This window comes from Crocodylus siamensis, chromosome 5, assembly GCF_052110815.1.
Source record: "Crocodylus siamensis isolate JL-2025a chromosome 5, ASM5211081v1, whole genome shotgun sequence".
Taxonomy (NCBI): Eukaryota; Metazoa; Chordata; order Crocodylia; family Crocodylidae; genus Crocodylus; species Crocodylus siamensis.
In genome coordinates this window covers 88,697,646-88,724,122 of record NC_143399.1, presented here as the reverse complement: position 1 = coordinate 88,724,122, position 26,477 = coordinate 88,697,646, and the positions used below count along the sequence as shown (strand labels likewise).

The 26,477-nt window shown below is 41.7% G+C and overlaps 1 protein-coding gene and 1 long non-coding RNA gene across 8 annotated transcripts in view; one reads left to right on the top strand and one right to left on the bottom strand.

Moving 5' to 3' along the window:
- COBL (cordon-bleu WH2 repeat protein) overlaps nt 1-26,477 on the bottom strand; it is a 255,404-nt gene that overhangs the window by 53,220 nt on the left and 175,707 nt on the right. For 6 of the 7 annotated variants that reach the window (XM_090049648.1, XM_090049650.1, XM_090049646.1 and 3 more), the window contains 2 exons: nt 23,757-23,886; nt 18,024-18,194 (listed from right to left, as the gene is read on the bottom strand). In XM_090049648.1, the coding sequence (XP_089905774.1) occupies nt 18,024-18,194; nt 23,757-23,886 (301 nt within the window). The remainder of the gene's footprint in view (nt 1-18,023; nt 18,195-23,756; nt 23,887-26,477) is intronic. The other variant, XM_090049651.1, reaches the window with a different exon arrangement.
- LOC149864382 (uncharacterized) lies at nt 1,806-26,477 on the top strand. Its single transcript, XR_016442671.1, has 4 exons — nt 1,806-1,933; nt 22,866-23,004; nt 24,084-24,230; nt 26,335-26,477. It is a non-coding gene; the product is annotated as an uncharacterized LOC149864382 (long non-coding RNA).

Sequence of the window (26,477 nt, the reverse complement as noted above, 5' to 3'; positions counted from 1 at the left end):
AGGATAATCCAGAAAAAAAAAATAAAGCACATTTGCACTATAATTATACTTTCCTTCCCAATAGACTAGCTGCCAGCAAACTCAGCAAGAGGGGATGAATACTGAAAAAAATATTTAAAACATGCTTTGAACCAAATTCTTTTCCTTGTATACTTGGACTTGGTTCTCCTCTCCATTACTCTAGTGTAACTCCATTGACTTCGAAGGAGTGACTTAAGATTTAAGCTCATTTCACCGAGGGAAACTTCATCCGTGATCAACTCTTCTTGAAGAAGGTGAGTGGCACTCCAATCAGAAGAATTTTGGTCAGCATTCTTGTACTTAGGGGGTGAAATGCTGCTTGCATAACTCATGGAAGTAGTCCCAGTGCACTAAATAGGGCTGTGACATGAGTAAGACAAGCAGCATTTAGTGTAGTGGCAATGGTGCGAATTATATCACGGGCTATAGCTGCTGAAAATCCAGTAGCTGTTTGTCGCCAGTGGTGAAGGATCACTAGCTAATGCTTTTCACTTATGTAAACAGTTAAAATTAAAACCCAGACTAGAACTGTGCCTGTGACAGGATTTTGTCACTTTGTTCACTTCTCTTATTTATCCCATCTGATAGAGTTGGCTTACTATTAACTGCAGTTAATAGTAATCACTATCAGTTCCCCCACTATATTTCTCCTCACATCTCTCTTCATACTTCTACAGAATAGTAGTTAAAATTGTCCTAAGATGGTCAAAACCCCAGAGAAATAAATGCTTCACCTCTCTCATATACAATTAGGGCGACCCAGAATAACTTGTTTTATTGGCCCAAAAAACACACTTCAGCTAAAACCACCAATAATATAAATAGCTTCACAGAAGATTTTAAGCTGCTAACTTCCAAATTTAGATATGTTTTAAACATCCTTTCAGACATCTCCATGCCCTAAAAACGTGATGCTCTACTTTGGCCTCTTTTAAATTTATTTAAATTAACCTTCTTCGGTCTTCTGAGGGATAGAACACTGGCTTCCCTGTTCCTGCATGATGCATAACAGCCTTTTGGTTGTTTGGCTAATAGCTTATTTTGGCCATTATATTTATAGGCATATTTTAGACCCAGAGAAGGCCACTCCATGTATACATGCAAGCAACAGAGATTCGAATGCACAGCTTAGTGTAGCAACTTGCATATGCATAAAACATCTCAGTGGTGTCAGTGGGACCATTGATCTGGGTACCCGTACCTGTAGTGCTTGAGCCCACTACTAAAATATTTGATCCTCACAGTAGCACTGTGAGAAAGGGAGGAGTTATTTTGGAGAGAGAGAACTGATATCCAGGATATTTAATTCAAGCCTCAGTCTATGAATCCTATGCAACTCAAATGGAAATCTGTGGATAAGCCAGGAACTGAATGCAGGACTTGTGTTCTAGATCAGCACCCTATTCCTTGTACCAGACTTCCTAACAACATGTAGGCTGCAACCCCATGAACAAGGGCAAACTTTTTGCTATTGGCGCTGCAGAGCAGTCAGACTTTTGTTTTGATTTCTGCTTCCACTGGCCTACTTGGCTTGCTCATACTGCAGATTTCAAACTACATTCAGATCAGCCACAACTCCGAATAAAACTGATGGGGAAACTGTGCCTCTTTAAGGAAGAGCTGAATTTAGCCATTTATTTTCTACATTCTTTCAAGGATGAAACACTGGATTATTTGTGCTTTGCCCTGGTCCTCTCTTTTGTCTCTTCCCCTGCTAATGTGACCCCGGAACAGGAGCCAATGCAAACGGGTGGCCGTACAGCTGGTGATTACACTTTGCACCACCCGGGTAGGCATGGACTGCACTCATGAAATGCTGATGGCAATGTTGAGTCTTCAGCTGGAGATGCACTGTTGGCTGTTTTTTATGTAAAAAGTAATATGCTGCGAACAATAGTGGCAGTCTTTATGGGTAAGTGAAATTGTTTTTTTTCCCTTCCAAGCCTCGGTCTGTAAATCACTGATTGTGTTCTTTCCCTGGTGAGTTCTTGTGCCAGGGTTAGATCCTGATTCCCAGGGAAATCGACGGATTTTTGCCATTGGTTTTTAAGGCTAGGTCAGGTCCCCAGTGATGAAACTGCAGAGGCTCTGCTTTCTCCCTAAGGAGACCCCCGCGGGAAAAAAGTATCTATATTTTAATTCTTCAGGGTATTTTTAAGTCTCTTTTTGTATTCAGTTTACTCAGTAATAACAAATGTGTTGACTGTTGGGTTATCTGCTCTAGAATGCTTAAGAGATCTGGTGAATTGAGGCCATACCCCGAGTTTGAGGTTAAATATGAATTTCTCCCCATAAAGGACAGGCAGGCTCAGGGAATTCCCAGCAAACTCAGGAAGAGCCTTTCATCCAAGGTTCAGGGGGTAAATTCAGATTAGGAGTGGTGGAAAAAGGCCATTTTTCAGTGGGACATATCCAAATGTTTTCATGAAACAATTTTTAAAACTTAAGGGGGAGCAGAGAATGGGAAAAAAGAGGGAAACTCCAACACAATAAGTTCTTGGAAAATACAGAAAAAGGTTTCCCTTTAAATTTTCAGGTTTCTTTCACATCTCTTTCTCCTCTCTTCTTGACCCCTTGCCCCCCACTGCCCTTTTCAAATATGAGAAATGTTTGGTTTAGCAATCTCCAGCAATGAAATTTAAAAAATTCTCTGTGAACAGTTTAAGTTAGGAAAAAAAAAGACCTTTTCTGTCTAAATTAGTCTTGACAAGAAGTTTTCAAAGAGTTCTTACGCAGATTCTGTCAGTTCATGGATCCTCCTGAAATTCAGTCTCAGGACTGGTGATGAGATATATGAGAACAGATTCTGATCTTTCCCTTTACCCTCTAGGTGACAAAACAGGCCTTAGTCATACTGGCAGGCTGGTTATCACTGCATGTGCAGGATGGAAAGCAGAAGAAATATTTTTGTCTCCTTACTAGTCTGGCAACTTTCTCAGAAGGTGCATCTGCACACGAAATTACTGCGCACTGGAGTTTATTGCTCCTGGGTGCCATGTTTACATGTGTGCCCAGGACTGCAGCATGTTGAGCTGGGATGATGCAGCCCCAGCTGACAGGGTGCTCTGGGGGTCAGTCTGCCAGCCCAGAGCTGCTCTACCCTGGCTCAATGTGCTGCAGAGGGGCTGGGTGGGATAAGAAGGCAGGCAGGCAGTCCCTGCACTATGGCACTCCATCATAGGATAGATCTTACATCAGGCAGTACTAACCTACAGTGGAGTTAATTAGTGTACTCCGACACACGCACCACATGTGTAGATGGTGATGCTTTACTACGGAGCTAATTAGGCAATTGCCCAGCAAGCGTCTCATGTAGATGCCCCCAGAGGTACTCATTTCACTTAGAAAGGAAAGACCTGGGTTCTCTCAGTATTCTATGTCCATATCACAGCTTGTCAAAGCTGCATATTATGATAGTCTTTTTTATTTCATGCACACTGCAACTGAAGAGAAGTGCTTTCATGCAAAATCAATGTCTTCTTCTGAAGAGTATTCTGTAAGCTGGAGAAGGTGAACGTGATTGGGGATTTCTGTTTGGATCTCACTGATTAGCCTTGGCATACATAGACAGGAAAGTTGCCGGATACAGAGGAAGCTGGGCTTGTCCACTGGGGAGTGGAACAAACAAGCACAGTACAGTATATGTATTCTTCTTAACCAAATATTTTCATTTGTAAAACATAGGTAATTAAATGAGAGTCACCCCCAAATTCCTTTAACTGACATGCTTAATCAGCAGATTGTTCTGGTCATCACAACCAATAGCAACCCAGGGAATGAAAAAGGTCAGGTTTTTGCACAGTGAAATTGTTTCTGAATGGACTTCTTAACGGAGTATGTTCTCCTCTGACAACAAACATGTAGCTAGAAACATGTAGGAGAGAGAAGTGAGACAGGCTTGACCATTACCAATGAGATACCATGATTCCAGATGGTTGATTTTTACATCTCTGCATGATTGCTAGTGAACCAAAACCAAATATGTTCTGAATAAAGGCCCAAAATACTTACAATAATCATTGCATTCTTGCATTCATCCCTAAAATAGCCAGTTCCTACTTTTGATGATGCTTGATAGTGACACAGGCTTGCATTTTCAAAGGCTTTGACTAAGCTACCACAGAAAGATCTTCTGTATCTTTTTCTTTCATGGTAAAGTGCCCAGAATTCTCTCTCTCTTAAAGGGTATGGAATCTTTTATCATAATAAAGCCATGAACTAAAGTTAAAGAAAATTCTTACCTTGAATGTAAAGATGTGTTTTGTTAGGCTTTCTACAATTAAATCCTGACTGTGATGCATGTACCTCATAAAGAGAAGTCAATAAATTCTTTTCAATAAAGAATCAAGTTGAAAAATGACCTTTTTAGAAATAAAGTATGTAAAAAACTACTTGTTTTGAATTTCTGATTTTTTTTTTGCTGTCAAAAATGAAAAAAACCTAAATATTTCCCCTTCCTTTCTTATTTTTAATGGAAAAATGGAAAAGGAAAAGGGGCAGAGAAAGAATAAATGAAATACAAGGAAAGAAAGGAAAAAAATCCTTACTTTTTTTTCCCATTAAAAACTTCAAAAAACAGGAAGCATGGATTTTTTTTTAAGGAACTCATGCGATCCTTTTTTTCCTCCCAAGAAAAAAAATCAATTTTTGTTTAAAACATACTGTTTGTACAAGCTATAATAATAACTTATCACAGTCTGCTTTAATGGACCGCAGTGGCCATCATGTTCCTGTTCCTCATACTTACCAGCCTATTTCTGCCCTTCATTTTAGGTTTTTGTCCTCCACTATGTTCCACCTTTTTCTTATGGTACAGTTGGTTGGAAAGTATATGTTTCATTCATGCCAAGAACAAATTCCTACATCCACAAAAGCAGCTGACAAAAGAATCTCTCTCAGCTCTCAACTTCTTGCTCTTTCAGGCCTTAAACCAAGATATGATTATAGAAGGCTAGAGAGCAAATGGGAGAAAGGATATACAGGACAAATATTTTAGTGAATGTTTACAGACAGAGAAGTGAAAAGGGAAAAACAGAGATGTGATGCCCACCTTTGAGGGTGGACAAAACTACAGGATTGAGATACTACACAAAATGGAGAATATGAGCATTCCCAAACACTTATTTTTAGTAGCCTTCACTACCCAGATTCCGTTCAAATCACAACGACTCCAAGTTACATATTTCAGATTTCCATTTTCAAACTCAGCCTACAAGGCTTCTTACTTCAAAGATTTGTTTGGATGGGATGCAAACCTAGAAATTCTTGTTCAGGATTAGATTCTGAAATCTGTACATGTGCACAAAACATATGTGAAGGGAGTCCAGTGCAACTGTGCTAGTGATAAAATACAAGAGTTTTTACATTTGTGTGTGTGTGTGTGTGTGTGTGAATGTATGTGCATACAGGCAAAGAAGCCTCAAATTCTAATGGCTTAATGTAATTGGGAGTGTTTACTGTACTTTTCAATCATTAGAGGTTTTATAAGGAGGTATAACAAGGTACATTTTCATTACTTGGACTAGGGAGGAGCAAACCCTAAAAATACAGGACTCAGTTTCACTTAGAAAAATTACTCATGCAAAGGTATCTGTGCAATCCTTGGTGAACTAGTGCAGAACTAGTGCAAATTTCACATGTAGAGACCTCCTCAAGAGATAACTGTTGTAATCAAGTCTGATCCAGAGCCCTTCCATTTCACCACCTACTGATCTGTCAAGATCTTGTTACCCCTGGAGAACATACTATAAACAAAAGGTAGAGAAATCACTGCCTGTGTGGCAGATAAAGATGTAGGAGGAAATTTTACAAAAGCTTAGTAGAAAATGTGTATACTAGCTAGGGTACCATATTTTCAGTTCCAAAAAAGAGGACACCAACTCACAGCCTCTCATCCCTGTTGCTGACCCTCACTCCTGACCCACAGTCCCTTGCCCCACTGGGCTACACTGGTGACCCTCAGGCCCAACCTGCAGCCCCCTGGCCCTGCCAATGCCCCTCACTTCTGAGTCACAGCCCCCTGCCCCTCCTGTGCCCTCACTCCCAACCCTGCTGGCCACCTCACTCCTGACCTGCAGCCCCCTGCTCCCCCCCAGCCGCCCCTGTCCCAACCGGGCTGGAGCACAGTGACTCTGATTTGTGTAGGTGGCAGCAGTGAGTCCAGCCCCGGCATGGGAGGGAGGGAAGAGGAGGGGAGGCCTGCGACACCCCCTGCCTTGGTCCAGGGCTCCTGCACTGCCCTTCCTTCCACTCTCCCCTGGGCGGCTTCATCTTCTGGTCATCCTGCTCCCATGAGCACAGAGACCAGCCCCTGTGTTGCCAGCCTAGCCACTGAATTCCCCACTGCCCTTAAAGGGCCTCCCTACCCCCTTCCCCTGCAGGAGGGGCAGGCAATTCTCCTCTACCCTGCTGCAGCCCCAGCCCCAGCCCCAGCCCTCCAACCCCAAACCCCACAAACTTACCTGCATTCAGCTGTTGTGCACGGACACGTGGTACTCCCTGCCTCCAACTACCCTTCCCCTGCTCCCACCAGCAGAGCAAAGCAAAACCCCAGACATTTGTTCAAATTTAAAAAAACTGCCCGGACAGAGATCAAAGGACTAAAAAAAAAGGACATGTTTGGGAAAACCTGGACCGTAATATAGTAACCCTAATACTAACTCTAGGTTTTGGAAAGGTTACTGGAATAGGCAGGGAATTGAAAGTAAATGGTGGCAGAAAGACTGGCTTATTGTCCTTGAGTAGGGAGTTTGTAGCTTTGTTATGACATTAGAAAGCAGTAGTAACAATATAGCTGTAATTGTGGAGCGATAAAATAAACTATATTTTGTTTTCTAAAACAACATGTATTTTAGAATGGAAAGTTAAATGGTCCCTACTGCAGGAACTAAATATATCTTGAGAGTCATAGTAGTGACCTGGAGCCAAGCTAGAAAGACAGCTCCGTGTCTTGTATACACATTGAAGGTCCGTGTTTCATTCGTAATGCTGTGGCCTGAAAATGGATGTAAGTATAAATTGTAGGTATATGAGAATCAGGCCTACACAGTTGTTTCTACGCTCTCATGCACATATACACCACATATGGGGAGAAGAGAGGCATGTGATAAATTGCACAGGCATATGTTAAATAAATAAGTTTATCACATACCTGTGTAATTTATCACACAATTCTGACTGGATCATCTACCTGCTAATCTCCCTCTTGAGCCACTAGTTTTAACATGCCAAAACCATGAACAGCTTCAAATACTCTCCATTTAAAAATCAATCTCACTAACTGAGAGATGTTTGCTTTGTCTCCTTGCAAATACAGAATTCTACCTCCCAATTATACTTGCCCGAGGACCAGGATGAGTAAGATTTAATCCTGGATTAAGGACAGATTTTCTAAACATAAAAATGTAATGAACCTGAAGTCTAGTATTTTGCTTACCTACCAACTGAAAGAGAAAATTCTTGGCATCTCAGTGGGAAATACATCTTTCATTTCAATCCTCAAAAATCCCTGTGAGATTGGATTTTAAAACTGTGACAACAAATATTATGTACAGAAACGATAGTTTAGAGGGTAATTAGGCTTGCTACTTCTTTTTCCCCTCTTCCCCCCTAACACCTGAGCCACTGGACTGCAGGTAACAAAAACACCCATCTTTACAATGGAAGGATACCAAAAATAGTCCTTAACATTATCTTAACAGTTCTTTATAATGCCAACCAAAAGCAAACCATCATGTATCAGTAGTTTTTTGGGCTTTGAGCCCTCAGCTGAAATCCTGGTCTGCTTCTGTACAGTGGCGTTCAGGGTTTCTAGGGAAGTTCTATGTGTTCTGGGACACAGCTACAATTCATCTAGTAATATTTATATGGGATAAGATACATATATACACAGAGCACTATGTAAGACTGATCATGGGACAAATCTACGCATGTGCCCTGACACAACCATCATAATGACATCGTGGGCAAAATAATCATTGTTATTTCCTAATTTATGACGCAATTCACAGAAAAATTCTAGAAACAAAAATTCTCTCTCCATTCTTTTTTTTTGAGAAGAAAACCCCTTAGCAAATTAGGTTTCATTTCAAGAAATGCCAAGAATAAGAAAACCGTTGTATAAATTCAATATCCATTTTAAAAAGTCGCTTTTCACTATTCTCATCAGGTGCCTGTTGCATCCACGTGACAACCGGGGCTCCCTCTGGTGGTCAACAGAGTACCATACAATTATTTTGTTGTTCATGAAAGTCTGCAGAGCATAAAGCCTAACCTGGGGTAGTAACAAAGGTGTCACTCCTCCATGAAATCCAGTGTAAATAGGAGACATTTCAAACATCCCAGAACTGGATGCATCATGAATTAGATGACTGTTCCTCTTCTGTATGGAGGACTCAGCAGAGAATTTTGTATGCGTTGGAGTTCAGATTTTTGAGCCACATTTTGATTTTTAAATTAAACATACACTTCTCCCCTCTAGATCCCTATGAAAAGGATTATCACACTTTCAAACACATAATTCTTGTTACCATCCAAACAATTTTGCCCCAGAGGAAAATATCATACTGACTCGGTCGGTATAGAAAAAACATTGATTCCCATGACCAGAGTCAAACAGGAAGACCTTATCACAAGCTGACAAACACACATCATTGGCATACTCTAGTCCTTGTAGTTAATTTGTTATTAACTTGCAATTCTCATATTCTTATTATACTTCTATTGTCTTCATGGAATAATCATTTCCTTCAAGGCTGCTATAAGACCCTGCCCTCCTTCTCCCAGTGCAGATATTGGAAACTTTCCTATTAGCATTTGGTAGGGCCAAAGCAGGTTCCATGTGTTTTAAACATACTATGGCAACTTCTGTAAGTGAATAGTGGCACTGAATAAATTTGCACCCATATGCTTTACTGTTGAACTAGAGTCCTATTATAAGTGGTCAGATTTTCAATCTATGTTTTTTAAAATATACATCTCATGCATGCTAAATGTGAACAGTTACAGCTATAAAACCCTGCTGAATTTATTCAAACTGCATGAGTTTAACTCAAGAACATTTCCCACTTTCTATAAAGTAATAGGAGGATTTAAATTATGCCTTACTGTTACAAAGGGATGTCTTCCCTATAATTAGATAATTTATTGTAAAGACATGAGGTTTTTAAAAATTTATTAATTTTGTATAAATGTTAGCACTGATGTTTGGATTATAGGAAATAAAAGTGACAGTTGATATTAGGACAGGTGGTAAATTTAAGATGCTACTTTACAATCACAGGGTCAGGAAAAAAGTGCCTTTTCTTTCATAGAATATTTTGAAGAAACTGAAATTAGGTCATTTTCATGACAATTTTCAAGGGAAGCTTTTCAGGCAAGTTATCTACTGGAAATGATCAGTGTTCTGGGTTTAGTTTTCTGATGAAAAATCTGAACATTTTCTAAGAAAACAGATCTTCTCCACAAAAACATGAAGTCAGTTGAAAAACTTGTTTTCCACTGAAGAAAGTTTTCAGTGGTGAATTCTCAACTAGTTCTTCATATAATACAAAGCGTCCAATCTACCACTTCATTATTCTGGTTTTTGTATCTGTGTACCTCCTCAGTCTTCCACAGGCTTATTTAACCTTACTGGGTTTGTGTCCTGAACGCTTACAAAGGCTTTAAGAGAGGAGAAGTTCTGGGAAATCTGTAAAAATCCCTCCTGCTGAAAGCAGCCTGCACTATACTGAGTAAAATTCTACTTTATTTTTCCAGGGTTTTTGCTGATTCTGAGTGGTTGAGTAAAACATGAACTACACACTAAAGAACTAGATCTCTCTTTCCTCTTGTTCTATACTCTTGGTAGGAATTTCCCGCTTTTTTCCTTCTCCTTTTCGTCTACAGATAAAGAATTCAATATGAATGCAGCTATTTGGCTCAGGGTAAAATAACAATACTGTGCAGTTTAAAAAACAGCCAGGTACTGCATCACTTGTGTAAGTAACATAAACATCTGATACCTGGTAGCGGTGAGGTCAGGGTGGTGTTCTGGTTGTGTGAACAGGTTCAGTTATCAATACCCCCACTTACAATTCAATTCAAAGAGATTAAAAATGTGGGCTTAGGGCAGTGGTTCCCAACCTCTGGGGACTCAAGTCACCCCTCAGAAAATGCCATCTTAGTTTTCACTTTTTTTTTACTACAGAAAAATAATAGCACAATTCTGTATTCTCCTGTTACAGAGAACTCACAAAGACCGCAACAGGTTAGGATGCTTTTAATAGGGGTGCATTGATATACATTTTTTGGGCCAATACTGATGGCTGATTTTTATGGAGCCATGTCAGCCGATACCAACCCGGTTCCAATATGCAGCTGGGCAGCTTGGAGACCAGCACTGGGCTGGTAAGTCTGGTGTGGGGGAAGGCGTGGGGGGGAGGGAAGAGGCATTGGGGGTGCAGATAGAGGCCCCTGCAGTGAGGGAAGGAGTGGGGCAGGTGCTGCTCAGCTGGAGCATGGCAGGGCACAAGACAAAGCAGTGAGTGGCTCATCTTTGGGGTGTGGGCAGCTTCTGCCCTGCACGTACCCCAGGAAGGCATGGGGCAGGGCAGCTGCCGCTGTGGGCTGGGGTGGCACCAGGATCTTCCCAGTGGGGGCAGGGGACAGGCAGCATCAGCGCTGGGAGGGAGATTACAGTGAGGGCTGCAGCCGCCACAAAATTCACCGTAGCCCTCCCCTGTAGCCTGGCCCGGCCCAGCCCCTGCTGGGAAGAGCCTGACGCAGCTTCAGCCTGCAGTGGTAGCCCACCCTGCACCGCACGCAGATCCAGGGGCACACCCCCCCATACCCTCCCGGGGTGCATGCCATGGAGGGAACTGCCCTCCTCCACCCCAGGACAAGCCACTCATAGCTTCATTTCACACCCCACCCTGCCCCAGCTGAGCAGTGCCACAGCCCCACTCCCTCCCTCACTTTGGGAGACTCAATCTGCACCACCCCACACCCCTTCTGCCCCTCCCCTCCCCCCCCACCTCTTCCCATGCACCAAACTTACAGCCAGATCCTGGTCTCCATGCAGTTGAGCTATGCTCCTGGCCTTGTGCATGCTGTGGCTGTGTACATGCACAGGACATTTATCAGCCACATCACCAGCTGCATCAGGCAAAAAAAAGCCAATTTCCGATCTTTCAATTTTCCCTATATTGGTGCCAATGCAGTATGGAACCAATGTTTCGGTGGACCTCTAGTTTTTAACAAGGATTCCTATGTGAAAACTTGGGTTTATCTTGTGAATCATGTTTGCACACATAACAGTGCATGACACCCAGGGCACCCTTCAAAGGATCTCAAGACACACCAGGATGCCAGGGCACCCTGGTTCAGAATCACTTACAGGCTGTTCGCAAGAGAAAGTTTTCTCAGTGCAAGAAGTTTGAAGTGTATGCTACACTATCAACTGACAGCTGATATTTTAATTATAATCCATGACACAGTCCTCTTGCAAAGGAAAAAAATGAAAAACCTAGGTTCCTGTGGAATTAGATTTATCTTGAGCAAATGGTGTTGGGATCTTTTGTTACAGAAATCAGACACACACTTTGGTTTCCATGGTATGTTTATAGAATCAAGAAGAAATTAATCAAAATAAGCATTAGTATGAAAAGAAAAAGTAAAGCCTGTGAATTAACGCACTTAGTACTGAGTTTCAGTCTTCTTTTTTGGCACTTTGTAGGTTTGACACAGCTTTAAGGTTTCTATTTTTTCCTGAGCTACTTGATTGGTAGCCAAAATATGAAAGGAATCTTGCACTTTAAAGCATAGGTTAGGCCACGCTCAATTCCAGGTGTACCCAGATGACTATAACATGGGGAAAAATGAAAAATGCTACATCTATCTTGATAGAAAAATGTGAAATTATACTAAAAACTTTTCTATAAATCCTTCAATGAGGTTAAACGTAAGACAAAAAATGAAAACATCGTACTAAATTCAATACTGACTTAAAGCAATGAGAATCATTTGGAACAAATATATGTGTAACAGTGATATATGTATATGTGTATATAAAGATGTATAACATAGCATTCAGTTCTGGAGAATGCCTCTCAGAAATGAATTTGAACCACAGCTAAATATAATCAATAATAATTAAATGAAGATGTGCAAGTTCAGAAAGAAAGGCAGCCAAGATTGTAGACAAAGTGTTCATTTCCAGCAGGGAAGGAAGAAAGGCAACAGAAGAAACAGGAGAGCAGAGGCAATGTGAGATATCAGAGGTATGAAGGTCATAGGAAGAGGAAGGGTCTGTCAGACACGGCTGGTACGGGAAGGGAATGATGCACAACAATAAACTGTGGGGGAAAAAAAGCAATGATAAAATATATAAGCATACATAAAGGCCCGAACAGAAAACTGACTTGCACGTTCACAGCTGGAGATATGCAAAATTATTCTGGCTTAAAATCTAATAAAAATATTAAAAAATCCTAGCTTATATCTACAAGGCCATATATGAGAAGGCTTCATTCAGCTCAAGTCAATGGAATAGGATCAGCTGATACTCTTGGCACACATGACTTTTTCTTTCCTTGGCTAAATGTTAATGCTCATGGAAGGTGTCAGGCTGACTATCTTTAATAAAAAAAAAATATCCAAGTTCTTTTACTATCTGCAGAACAGACAGGGGAGGAGAAGCAGAAGAATAAGTGTTTCTACTCTACCCCTACATGTAGCTTCCTATGCTGGACTTGCACTGAAAGAGAGGGTAATCACTCTCTGCCCTCATACAAACCTTTGCACTGAGAGGGAAAATGAAAACCATGAGGCTGATTAATGGTGCATTTGATGTGAACACCCTAATGGCTAATAAATTCCCCACTAAGCAGGTCATAATCTATAACCAACAGGCCAGTGCTCAAATTGTTGTCTATAGATTGGTTAGCATTAAAACAGAGAAATCCAAGTCTATTCTTTAGAGACTGCCCTTGAAGGGTGGAGGTTACTCTAGGATATAATTTGCTGAGAAAATAAACTATTTATACTTTTTATTTATCTTGTTGATCCCCTATTGCACTTTTATTTATAGTGAATAACATAGAAAAATAAAAATGTTATAGCATAAAGAAGTTCACAGGAACAAGACCAATGGTCAAATGGTCTGTTTAAAGACATTTTAAGGCAGCATACTTTAGTTTTGTTCCAGGTATCGCCATTGCAAAATTTTGCATCATCTAAATTGCATAAGAAACAGCTGGTTTGTTTAGAACTCATTCATTAGAAACACTCTAAACCAAGTAACAAAATCATGCAACAGGTGAGAGAGTTTCCATTTGTTAACTACAATGAATGCTGAGGCAAAAACTAAGAATAATATGTCACAGAACAACCTGATTAGTAAGTGTAAGGAGGCCAAAGGATCATGCAAGACATGCATACAACACATATAGCTAGCTATATGTCCATTGATCCAAAGTTAACAGGAAATCTTACTTAATGAGAATAAAAAAATTAAAGGGAAGAAAAAGCAAGTAGAACAATTGTACTCTTGTTTGTTGATGAGACTCTTACCACCGAGGCTGAAAAGCTCAAATATCTCCATAAAGACACTATTCATCAATGCCGTGCTCCACATAAGTTTGGGAAACTCTGTGAAGAACGACTGCACCCACCCCCTCTAACTCCTCTAAAATGGGAATACTTAAGTATGAGCTTCTCTGAGCACAATAGGACAACTGTCTAGTTGGTGGGAGAGGAACAGGGAAGAGGTGTGGTGTCTGATAAAAACATAGTGGAGAGTAAGGCATTGGAATTTAAACTCTGCACAAATGATTGCAGACTTTTAATTCCTGAATAAGAATCAGAGCTTATGAAGGTAAAAATGGTGATGACGTTTATCTGGGCAGAAAGAAAAGGATGCAACCTTCATTAGTACGAATTACTTTTTCATTTAAAGGTAAACATACATTCCATCAATATCAGATGCAGTGCATTTCTTCACTTTCTATTCTTCCCTTTTTTTGAGAAAGTATATTTATGGCGGTCAAAGTAAGGAAGACATAATTATTCTCTTCTGCTTGTGTCCTATCTGTGCTGTCAAAGGCATTCTCAAGTAACACAGGGCCTCACCACAGATCATCACAGATTCATAGATGCTAGGGTCGGAAGGGACCTCAATAGATCATCGAGTCCGACCCCCTGCATAAGCAGGAAAGAGTGCTGGGCCTACATTACCCCAGCTAGATACACATCTAGCCTTCGCTTGAAGACCCCCAGGGTAGGGGAGAGCACCACCTCCCTTGGGACCCCATTCCAGACCTTGGCCACTCGAACTGTGAAGAAGTTCCTCCTAATATCCAATCTAAATCTGCTCTCTTCTAGCTTGTGGCCATTATTTCTTGTAACCCCCGGGGGGGCCTTGGTGAATAAATACTCACCAATTTCCTTCTGTGCCCCCCTGATGATCTTATAGGCAGCCACCAGGTCGCCTCTCAACCTTCTCTTGCGGAGGCTGAAAAGGTCCAGTTTCTCTAGTCTCTCCTCGTAGGGCTTGGCCTGCAGGCCCTTAACCATACGAGTGGCCCTTCTCTGGACCCCCTCCAGATTATCCGCATCCTTCATGAAGTGCGGCGCCCAGAATTGCACGCAGTACTCCAGCTGCGGTCTGGATCACCTCCTTGGACCTATTTGTCATGCATCTGCTGATGCACGATAAAGTGCCATTGGCTTTTCTGATGGTTTCGTCACACTGCCGACTCATGTTCATCTTGGAGTCCACTAGGACTCCAAGATCCCTTTCCACTTCCATGCCACCCAGCAGGTCATTTCCTAGGCTGTAGGTATGCTGGACATTTTTCCTCCCTAGATGCAGCACTTTGCATTTCTCCTTGTTGAACTGCATTCTGTTGTTTTCTGTCCACTTGTCTAACTTGTCCAGGTCTGCTTGCAGCTGCTCCCTGCCCTCCGGCATGCCCACTTCGCCCCATAGCTTAGTGTCATCTGCAAACTTGGACAGAGTACATTTCACTCCCTCATCCAAGTCGCTGATGAAGACATTAAAGAGTATCGGTCCAAGCACCGAGCCCTGCGGGACCCCACTGCCCACACCCCTCCAGGTCGAAACCGACCCATCCACCACGACTCTCTGGGTGCGACCCTCCAGCCAATTCTCCACCCACCGGACTGTGCAGTCATCCAAGTCACAGCCCCTTAACTTGTTCACCAGTATGGGGTGGGATACCGTATCAAAGGCCTTCCTGAAGTCCAAGTATACGACATCCACCCCTCCTCCTGCGTCGAGGCGTTTTGTAACCTGGTCATAAAAAAAGACTAGATTGGTCAGGCACGATCTGCCTGCCACGAACCCATGCTGGTTTCCCCTCAGCATAACTTGCCCTGCCGGGCTCTCACAAATGTGAGCCTTGATAATTTTTTCAAAGACTTTGCCAAGGATGGAGGTGAGACTAACTGGCCTATAGTTGCCTGGGTCCTCCTTCCTCCCCTTCTTGAAAATGGGAACCACATTGGCCCTTTTCCAGTCCTCTGGGACTTGACCTGTGCGCCACGAGCGTTCAAATATTCCCGCCAGTGGCTCTGCAATGATGTCGGCCATGTGTTAGGCTACTATTCTTATCACATCCCATGACGTTATAGCCACTTTTCTTAAATTTAGGTGACGATTTAGACACCTATTAAAGGGGTGGGGAGGCAACAGGATAAGATGGGATGGGATGGGATGGGACAGGACTGAACTGATTTTCAAAAGTTCCAAGCATCCAAACATTCGCTGAGGGTAAGATTAGAAACATATAGTTGACAATTTTTGCATAGTAAGTGTGCTAATTTGTAATGCCTTTCCCTCCGCCTGAAGCAGGGTTTTTGTACTCAAAAGCTTGCAAAGAACAATTTTTCCAACTATTTAGTTGGTCTAATATATCACATTTACCGAAATGACTTTGTCTGTCTAGTTTTTAATGACCCTCTGTTTTTGGAGAAAGAAACCAATTTTTTTTTCATCTTTGTGACATGTGCATCCTTTCCTCACCTAGCAACAATATCTATGACTAAGTGAGAGACTGTTAGAAAGCACAGGTGATATCCTGGCCTCATTGCAGTCAATGGCAGACTTTTTATTGGCTGCAGCAAGGCTGGGGTTTCACCCCAAAGGTTTATGGGTTGAGACACAGACTTATCAAGCAACTAACAACAATCACGCTATTGAAATGCTCTAGCCAGACCTCCCATTCCTATATACATATGTAGAAAGAGGATAGTATGTTGAGATTTGAACATTTAACTTTAGTCACCACTAAAGTCCTATATCCAACATAATCAGGGAAATTTCCCTTGCAAACATTTGAGATCTATATTGTTGTGTGCATTATACTACACAACATGCCATTTACTTCTTCTAAAGTTCTCATGAAATACCCGGTACACCACAATATCTGAGTACCTTTCAAAAGTGCACTCCGCCACATGATTATCAACACTCACATGCAGTCCCCCTTTGTTCTCTTTTTCTCTCCCCACAGTAAGGCCACGAATCAATTACAGAGATTATTCTTTTTTATTAAAAACATATAGAATATGCACACTTGTATTTCTAGGGTAGCACAAAGTATAAAAATTACGAAAGGTTTGCCTAGGGGCAATACTGATGAATAGAGCCCTGAAAAAATGCAAAGTTCTCCTTCCTTCAGTGAGCTTATGCAATGTATGGGCTCAATCAGAATTTTGCCTGGAATATTATGTTTGTTTAAAAGCAAATGATCTGACTGATAACATCAGAGCCATGTTGATTAAAGTGCATTTGATCATCAGGGTAGAACAGGGAAGCACTGAAAAATACTGCAATAATAGGAAGTCAGATGAAGCACAAATATTAATTCAAGGATGACCAGAACAGATTTTTAATACAGATTTGTAATACGAAACACTGTGTGTGAACTGATGGTATCCAGCTGAAAAATCTAACTATAATGGTATTTTCATTCATATGTTGCTAGGAGTAAAATAGGTTAATCCACAATAATACTTTTTCTAGCAGTATAAGTCCATGATCTAGGTTTTCCTCTCCCCCCTTATAAAACCTGAAACTATACATTTATTTAAGGTCTGAAAAATGCTGCTTTGGGTTCCACTGGTATTCAACAAGAAGAGCTACCGACATTTATAACACTGGGTAAGAGGCATTCAAAGTGTGATCTTGGCAAAGGAACATTCCCAGGAAAAAATCTCAGTGGAATTAGCCAACAGCAGAGATATTTTTCTCTTTCTAGGGTTCACATATAGATGTCAATCCAAGTTTACTGTTTCTATGTGTGTACAGGGATGTAGCAACATGGAATTATTATCACAGTTACAGTCTCAGACTCTAGATGAACACTTAAAGGACTATATCTATATGATAACTATCACTATAAGATACTACACTGCTTTTTACAAATATGCAGGCATGTGGGAACTAACACTTTTCACTGTATGGTAACAGTAACTCTCCTAAGGCTGGAGAGAGTGCATGAAGGGATTGCCAGAGTTAGCATGGAAGATGCACCTGTTAAGAATGGCTTATTTATCAACATATGTTTGGTTGATACAAAAGGTTTCACTTGCTTGAGAGGAAGCTCCAGCTTCCAAAATTTGGGGGAATAAAGATTTGAGTGACTGCTCAATACCCTACTGTACCTCAAAGGCCTCTCTCATGCATATATTCATGCAGAAAAAGAGAAAACAGTTATAAAACCACACACTTGTGCTTCCAAATGCATAAAACCTACACGATTTGATTGTCACATCTCCAAAAAAAAGCCAAGCAGCAGCAGCAGTGTTATCTGGCAGCCGATCTTGCATTCATTTCACATTAATTAGTTACACAGATATAATGCACTGAGCATTTCAAAAGAAGACAGACTGGAAAAGAAAAACATGCATGTCTGGAGAGCAGAGAGGAAAGTCTGGAAAAAGTCACCCCAAGAGTGCCCATCAAAGAGATAAAAAGCAAATACATATTATTTTAAACATACGTTTAGGTATCAGCTTTGTTGATGCCGTTACATCTGCTTCACTGTAACAGACAGTTGGATCCATAATATCTCTGTCAGGAGGAGGGTAAGGTGGGGGTGGGGGAATCACTAACTGGGGTGGACCACGTGTGTTGCCTCTAGGAGGCTTTTGTGGAACCTGTCGTCCATTACCTACAGGGGGATCAATTAGCTAGTTACTTTATTGTTAATCCAGCTGTTGTAAAGTTTGCTTTAAAACACATACAGACATATGCATTCATTTCCCTCCTTTCTTTCCCCCTCCACACATAGATACACGTGCATGTACATGCACGTGTGCGTGTGCACACGCGCGCGCGCACACACACACACACTCTATCTGGGTCTGATTCTGCTCTCACTCACCTCAGCATAAATAATAAAGGAACAGAGTGAGCTACTCTGGTAATACGTTTATGTGCATGAGATCAGAATAAGTCCTGGGATATACATGTATGAAGTCCCAATCTACCCAGGGCAATCAACAGAAACATCCACAAGTGTTTTGACAAGCGTAAGGAGTAAAGCATGTTGATTTAAAAATACCAATGAGAAAATATCTTTTTCAGTTTTTTTTCTCTTTTGGAATTTTCTTCTCCTTTGGTCTGAAGGACCCCATGTATGTTCACATTATCACAGAATCATAGACAATTAGGGTTGGAAGGAACCTCAGGAAATCATCTAGTCCAACCCTCTATTCAAAGCAGGACCATCCCCAGCTATATAATTCTAGCCAAGGCTTTGTCTAGCCAGGTCTTAAAAACCTCCAAGGATGGAGCTTCCACCACCTCTCTGGGTAACCTGTTCCAATGTTTTACTAACCTCCTTGTGAGTTTTTCCTATCATCTAACCTTAACTTCCCTTGCTGTAACTTGAACTTGAGACCTTTGTTCCTTGTTCTGTCATTGTAGCTCAGGGGTGGACAATTATTTTGGGAAGAGGGCCACTTACCGAGTTTTGGCAAGCCATTGAGGGCTGCATGTGTAGCCCCGCCCATTGACAGGTGCCCCACCCCCTGGTTACCATCTTGGGACTGGAAGTTCTACCCCTTAACCCCTGACCTTTACCACCAGAAATCCCTCCCCTTCCCCCCAAAGTACTTCTTTCAGCAAGGGGTTTTGCTATCTCTGAACCAGAAAAATACCAAATTACATTGTAAAAATCAAACGTACTACAATATTTATTAATTTAATTAAAAAATGTTTTTGTCCTCATTTACATGAGTTTGTGTAGTGTGCATAGAGGTGATAATATAATAGCTTAAAATGAAGTTTTACTCTTGTATATTGTGGGAGGGTGGGTATAGGTTTGTGGGTATGTGGGGTGTGGAGGAGGGTGTGTGGGGGCTTGTGGGGGGTGGATAGGTGTGGGTGTGTGTGTGTGGGGGCAATGGGTTTTGTGGGAGGGGTTGGACTAGCTGCTGCAGCTGTTTAGTTCTGCCACTGGCTTCCCCTGGGTCCTACTGCCCCTGGCTCCTATCAACTTTGACAGGCAGCACGGGGCAGAAATATTAATTTTCTAAATTTTTAGGGGCCCTGCAAGCTGGATAAAATGGCCTGGTGGGCCGGATCTGGCCTGCAGGCTGCATTTTGCCTGCCCCTGGTCTAGCTCCATCCTTTTGGAACCACCCTTCAGAGAGCTGAAGGCTGCTATTAAATCCCCTTCAGTCTTCTCTTCTCCATACTAAATAAGACAAGTTCCCTCAGTCTCTCTTAAGAAGTCATGTACACCATTCCCCTAACCATTTTCATTGCCTTCTAATGGACCCCGTCCGATTTGCTCACATCCTTTCTGTAGTGGGGGGCTCCTGTCCTAGACACAGTACATCAGATGCGTCTTGACCAGTGCTGAATAGAAGGGAATAATCACTTCTCTTGATCTGCTGGTAATGTCTGTACTAATGCAGCCCAGCATGCTGTTAGCCGTCTTTGCAACAAGGACACGCTAGCGGCTCATATTTAGCTTCTTGTCCATTCTAATCCCCAGCTCCTTTCCTGCAGAGCTGTTGCTTAGCCAATCAATCCCCAGCTGGTACTGGCGCATGGGGTTGTTCCATCCTAAGTGCAGGACTTTGCATTTCTCCTTATTGAACCTTATGAGATCTCTTTTGGTCCAGGCTTCCAATTTGTGGAGGTCTCTCTGAATCTAAGCCCTACCCTCCAGCATCCTGGTGACCTCAACAATGTTAAATAAAGCTGTCTCTTTTCCTATCTTCCTAAACAAAGGAAGAGAATGATGAAGGCACATGGATGCCAGATTCTAGTCCACCTATTAGGTGCAAAGTAGGTGCTTAAGTGTGATCCTTGTTCAAATCCCTAAAAATCTAATACATCTTCTTCTGTAACATACCATTTTCTGACCTTTAAGACTCAGTCACAAAAAGTGGTTAAGAGGAAGACCTACCCAGCTTCGGTATTAATAGTTTTTGAGGTACTACAGTAGGGTAGTATAGCACACATTTAGGCACCTAAGTTCACTTGCATGTGTAACAGCTGCAATAGAATGTGGCCCTCGGTGTACAGTCTTTCATGGGTGTTTGTCATTTACATTATGGAAAGGCAGCTGCATTGTGTTAGTGGTTGAATGATGGTGCTTTTAGCTTATGTCAGAAAAAATTGGGCCCAGATCCCATTCCACCTCTAAGATTTACATGAAATCTCAGGGAAGACCTTCTAAGTGTAAGAACTATAGAAAAATGGAACAAGTTGTCAATGTCTCACCATGGTGAAACAGAACTGGTCTTTGGTGGTGGTGCACTGAAAGGAAGAGCTTTGTGCCTCCCTGGGCAGTATAGAAGAGCATTCCTAGCACAAGATATATGCTTTCAGGGCTAGCAGTGCCAAAAGTTTAGACATCTTTAAGAGATAGCAGAGGATATGGTGCTGAGATCCTTGGCTTTGGTGCTTATTTTGGCACTGTGCAAACTAAAGAAGATAAACACATCTTTACACATGCTCTAGGGCTGGGTGGGGGGAGGATACTTTAATTAGAGTGGCTCTGAGAGCCACTTTAATGATCCCACAGCATCTCATGTATTCAGCATCCTGCACTTCAAAATGGTGGTGGGGGCGCTTTAACTAAAGCTCATCAAATGAGCTTTAGTTAATGTGTCCCCACTGCTATTTTGAAGTGCAGGAACACTGAATGCCCCTGAACACATGACATGTGGAGGCTGATGGAGCAAGGTGATTAGCATGCTCCAGCAGACTCAATTAATCAAGTCTGCTCTAATGCACTGCAATTATAGCATGTTGGAGTAGCATCCCCACACATCTATAGGTACCCAAAGTATATACCTATTATATTACTGCATGCAGAAGTAATTATCAGCAATGCCATGACCTGTGGTCAGTGGGTGATGAGTAAACCCAGAAAAGTTTGGTATACATGGAAGCCAGATCCATCTCTCCCTTTGGTGTATGAAACAAAAGGCGTGTGATTACTTACAGGTTTGGGTGTGAATAACACTCTGCATTCGTGATCTCACATGGGCCCTTATGCTTCCTGATCATGTCTCAAACCTTCTTCTGAGTATTTGGGAATGTTCAGCCTTAACTAAACCAGAGTTTACCAGGAATAATTTATGTCCAATTAATTTGCCAATGCCACTTAAACCTCTCCAAACGATTTATTTTTCGGACTACATGATAGATAACATATACTGTTATTACAAGGCCTTGTATGAATCAGTGTAGTACTGCAGATGAGCAGAAGCAAGAAGGGGGGAAGAGATTTAACTGAACCAGATTTTCCTAGAGTACACTTGGCTTCCAAAGTTTCACATAACGTCGTAATGCTTACAAGAATGCCATAGTCTGATGGCCCTTTTTGCTTGCTTTGAAAAAAAAGGACCAGAAAACTCTGGGGTTGATACAAGTGATTTAGTGCTAACTATTTAAAGTGACCAATTTGTCAGTTGAATGCTTGAATAGGATCTTTATGTTCTGATTCATGTGGTCAGAGCAGGAGAACCCCATCATGCTGCTGTTTCCCCACCACATTCATGTCTCCTTTTGCCTTTTTCAGAGGTTTCTAGTAACTGTCTCAAAGAGAGACTGTTTTATCAGCCTTTACTAGCTTTGTAACATTGTCTCCATGTCAATGGTGATAGTCATTTGGGATTGTAACAAAAATGACAAATGCAGGGGAGATTATAATAGGACATATTCTCTGTCAGTGTAAATTGGTAAAGCTCCATTAACATCAATGATGCTATAGCAATTCACAACAGATTAGTCTATCCAACAAATAGTCACTTATATAGCAGGGGACAGACATGAGTGGTAACCTTCCAGAGACTTAACACAAAATTAACATCTGCCTAAAGTTAAAACACCTTATGCCATCAATAAGAAACTAGTGGTTATCAGAAATGGCACTGGAAGTGGCAGACTGTGGCATCAGCCACAGTTAACAGAGAGCTATTTTTCTGAAAACTACTATGTTATACTGAGCAGGAATAACATCTCCATAGAGGGTTTAAATAAGAGATGTCAGTGGAGTCAAACATGTCACAGGATAATGGACTCCTGCTGCTATATAAATGCTGAGACATTAAATGTGAAGCATTTACTGAAAATAAATGTTGAAACCAAGCCAAGAGGTTTCTTTCTAAACTGAAAGGCATTTGTAATGTAAGCAATTATATATGACAAGGTGTTCACTTAGGGTATCATATCTGCATGTCTTGGGTGCTTTGTGAAACATGAGGTCAAAGACATGACCTAGAGCATACTGAGTGCATTATGGCACTTTAAAACTGATTCTCTTAATGTACTGGATAATGAGTTCTAATATGTGAGGCTATTATCTCATATCTTTCAGGAACCCATCAGAAAACCACTTTGCCTGCTAAAGGCATAATCTTACTGTCCTCACTCAGGTAAAACTTCCATCACATTAAGAGAGAGTTTGCATTGCATCAGGACTGAAGTATGGGGGGAGTACTTCTCGTTTTCTCTGGGTGAGTAAATGTGATGTATAACATAAAACTGCAAACTTGGTCTTCTTTAGCTTTGTATGGAATTTCTTGCAGAACATGCCAGCTTCATTCTCATACTGATTACTTAAATTCTCTGTTAATGGAAATTAGGCTCAAATTGGACTGAAGAGAGAATGTGACTTTACTAAATATGGTCAACTGCTGTTAGACTGTCACAGAACTAACAAAAAAGAGACTGTGCAACAGTCTGAAGCCTTTGCAAACTGAGGGACATCTCAGTTAATGTACAGCATCAAGGCTCCATTGAAGGGAACAGAGGTATATGATACTGCAGACCTGCTGAAGACCTGCCCATGTTCCTAGAAGTCAGACCCATGAATTCAAATGCCATTCTATGACTGACATTGGCAGGGATGGTGATCTTCAAATGCACATTAGCTTCACTTTTCTTCTGCTGGTAAAGCTCCCACTGACTTTAAGTAGACAAGAGAAGAGCTCAGACTAAATGCTTCTGAAAAAATGTTTTTAATTCTGTATTAAAAAAACACCTAGCGGTACTATTAGCTTTTATTCTTCTATGAACACCTGAAAGTGTTGACAAGTCACAAAATGTGGCACTTATTTCCAGACTTTCGTTCTGCATGTTAAATATATGTCCAGATTATATAATTTCCAATGAATGGGACACAGAGTTATGAAATCTTCAAACAGTGAAGCGGTCCACATATAATGCATGCACTGGACTGGAGAGAGTAGAAAAGAAGGGCACTTACCGACTGTGCTCTTTCTCTTGTCTTCCTTTTCTTCTGTCCTATTTGGCATGGCAGGAGTTGGAGTTGGGGGTGGAGGCGCACGTCTCTTTTTTTTCTGCAGATCATTCTGCGATGATGCCCCTTGTAAAATCTAGTAAGACAAGAATGAAAAATCCACACTAAGGCATTTACTTGCATAATTGGGAACAAAAATGCACAGCTCATCTTGCAGTCTCTTTGTTTAGTAATGGGCACTTGACCAAATAGTATCAAGATAGATGTGGCAGCAATAGTAAGTCTGGTATGTAAGCTCACACATTGTGTATATTTTGTATATTTTCTAATCAGAGATGTGTTCTGCCCAACTGAATGTGCATAAAAAGCCTGATCCAAAGCCCATCAGTGTCTTTCCAGTGGCTCTTATGAATTTTGGATTATGACAAGGGAGGAAGGAGGAGAGAAGCCAGGCCAGGCACTAGATCCTACCCAGGAAAGGTAAGTGATCCAGCTACCTGTACCTTTGGTTTGGTTGACGGTTTGTTTGTTTGGTGGGTGTGTGCTCTGAGAAGCTGGGAGTAAGTGTTGAGTGACTGTTGATTCTCACCTCCATCCTTGAAAAGGTCTTTGAAAAGATTATGAAGAATCATATTTGTGGCAGTCCAGTTGGAAAAATAGTGTAGCTGGGAAACCAGTACAGATTCATAGCAGGTAGATCGTGCCTGACCAATCTGGTTTTGTTTTATGACAGGATCACAAAACACTCAGATGCAGGACTAGAGGTGTAGGTCATTTTCTTAGACTTTAGCAAGGCCTTCGATATGGTATCTCATTCCATTCTCATAAATAAATGAAGAGGCTGTGACACAGATGTTTACATGGTCCAGTGGGTGACAAATTGGCTTAGTGGTTGCACCCAGAGAGTGGTAGTAGACGGGTCGGTACTGACCTGGAAGGACGTGGGTAGTGGGATCCCTCATCAGTATCTTCATCAGTGACTTGGATGTGGGTGTCAAGTGTACTCTAAGTTTGTGGATAATACTAAATTGCAGGGTGAAGTGCACACTCTGGAGGGTAGGGAATGATTGTAGGCAGACCTGGACAGGTTAGAAAAGTGGGCAGTACCTAATAGGATGCAGTACAACAAGGACAAGCGAAGAGTGCTGCACCTAGGGTGCAAAAATATCCAGCACACCTACTGGCTGGGGAATGATCGTCTCAGCAGCACAGAAGCAGAAAGGGATCTCGGAGTCATAGGTGGACTCCAGGATGAACATGAGTTGTCAGTGTGACGAAATCATGAGCCAAGCTAACCGCACTTTATCATGCATCAGCAGATGCATGACAAACAGAACCAAGGAGGTGATACTTCCCCTGTATGAGGCATTGATCAGACCACAGTTGGAGTACTGTATCCAGTTTTGGGTGCTGTACTTCAAGAAGGATGTTGATAGACTCTAGAGGGTCCAGAGGGGGGGCTACTCATATAGTTAGAGGCTTACAGGACAAGCCCTATGAGGAGAGGCTGAGGGGCCTGGACCTCTTCAGACTTTACAACAGAAGGCTGAAAGGTGATCTTGTGGCTGCCTACAAATTGATTAGCGGGGTGCAGCAAGGGATTGGAGATGCTCTGTTCACCAGGGCACCTCTTGGGGTAACATGGAACAATGGTCACAAACTGACAGAGAGCAGATTTAGGCTAGATATCAGGGAAAACGTCTTCATGGTAAGGGTGGCCAAAATTTGGAATAGGTTTCCAAGGGGAGTGGTGCTCTCCCCTACCCTGGGGGTCTTTAAGAGAAGACTGGATAGGCATCTGGATAGGCACTCTTTCCTGTGTAGGCAGGGGGTCAGATTCAATAATCTATTGAGGTCCTTTCTGATCCTAGCATCTATGAATTTATGACACAATCCTCCAAGTGCAGTGCCTGATGACATCTGATTTTCCTTAATTTCTCTCTCAAATTCATGTAAATTCAGAGTAAGCTGGTAAGCCAACAGAGTGAGAGGAAGAATCAGATCGCAAGCCCTAACTTACACATAGGCATGGAAATGTGTAGGGCTCCTAGGGTAGGGTCTAGGCAGGGCTACTGCCCATTTGCAACTCATTCAGACACATATGGTTGTGCTGATTTTGTTGATCAAGGCAACATACAAATAGGTTAGCTGTGTCTTGCATGCATTTTTACATCTTTTAACAGCAAAAACGATAATTTTATGCCAATGACTCAAGATTAGACAGATAGCATTGCATTTCCTGCAGATTACTGGAACATGGTTCTGTTTCTCTCTTTTGGGGGAAGAAAACTTCTGAGAAAACTGGAGAAGCTGTCGTATGTTCATCTTTTATAATCTGGGTGGCACTAATAATACTAGCCTGAGCCAGGTTTGAAGTAGGTAGGAAATGAAAACCTCCCCCACCACAGAGCTCTGCACAACCAATCAATGTTCAATTGAAACACAGCTGCTATGCCTGCTATGAGACTATTAGCATGCTGAACTATCTGGTGATTTTTCAGTAAAATGACAAGTTACTCAAGTCTAAATGATGATGATGAGGATGATGACAATGATGTCATACAGGCCTATTTTATTTCCTCAGGGATAGGATAAAATAAAACCAGGAACAGGCAAAAGATACTTCCTTGGCATAGAAGTAACTATGACCAAATGTAACCATGATTAGAAAACTTCCATCAGAACAAGTCTGAGAGCAACCAGGGACAAACAGGGACAACAAACAGA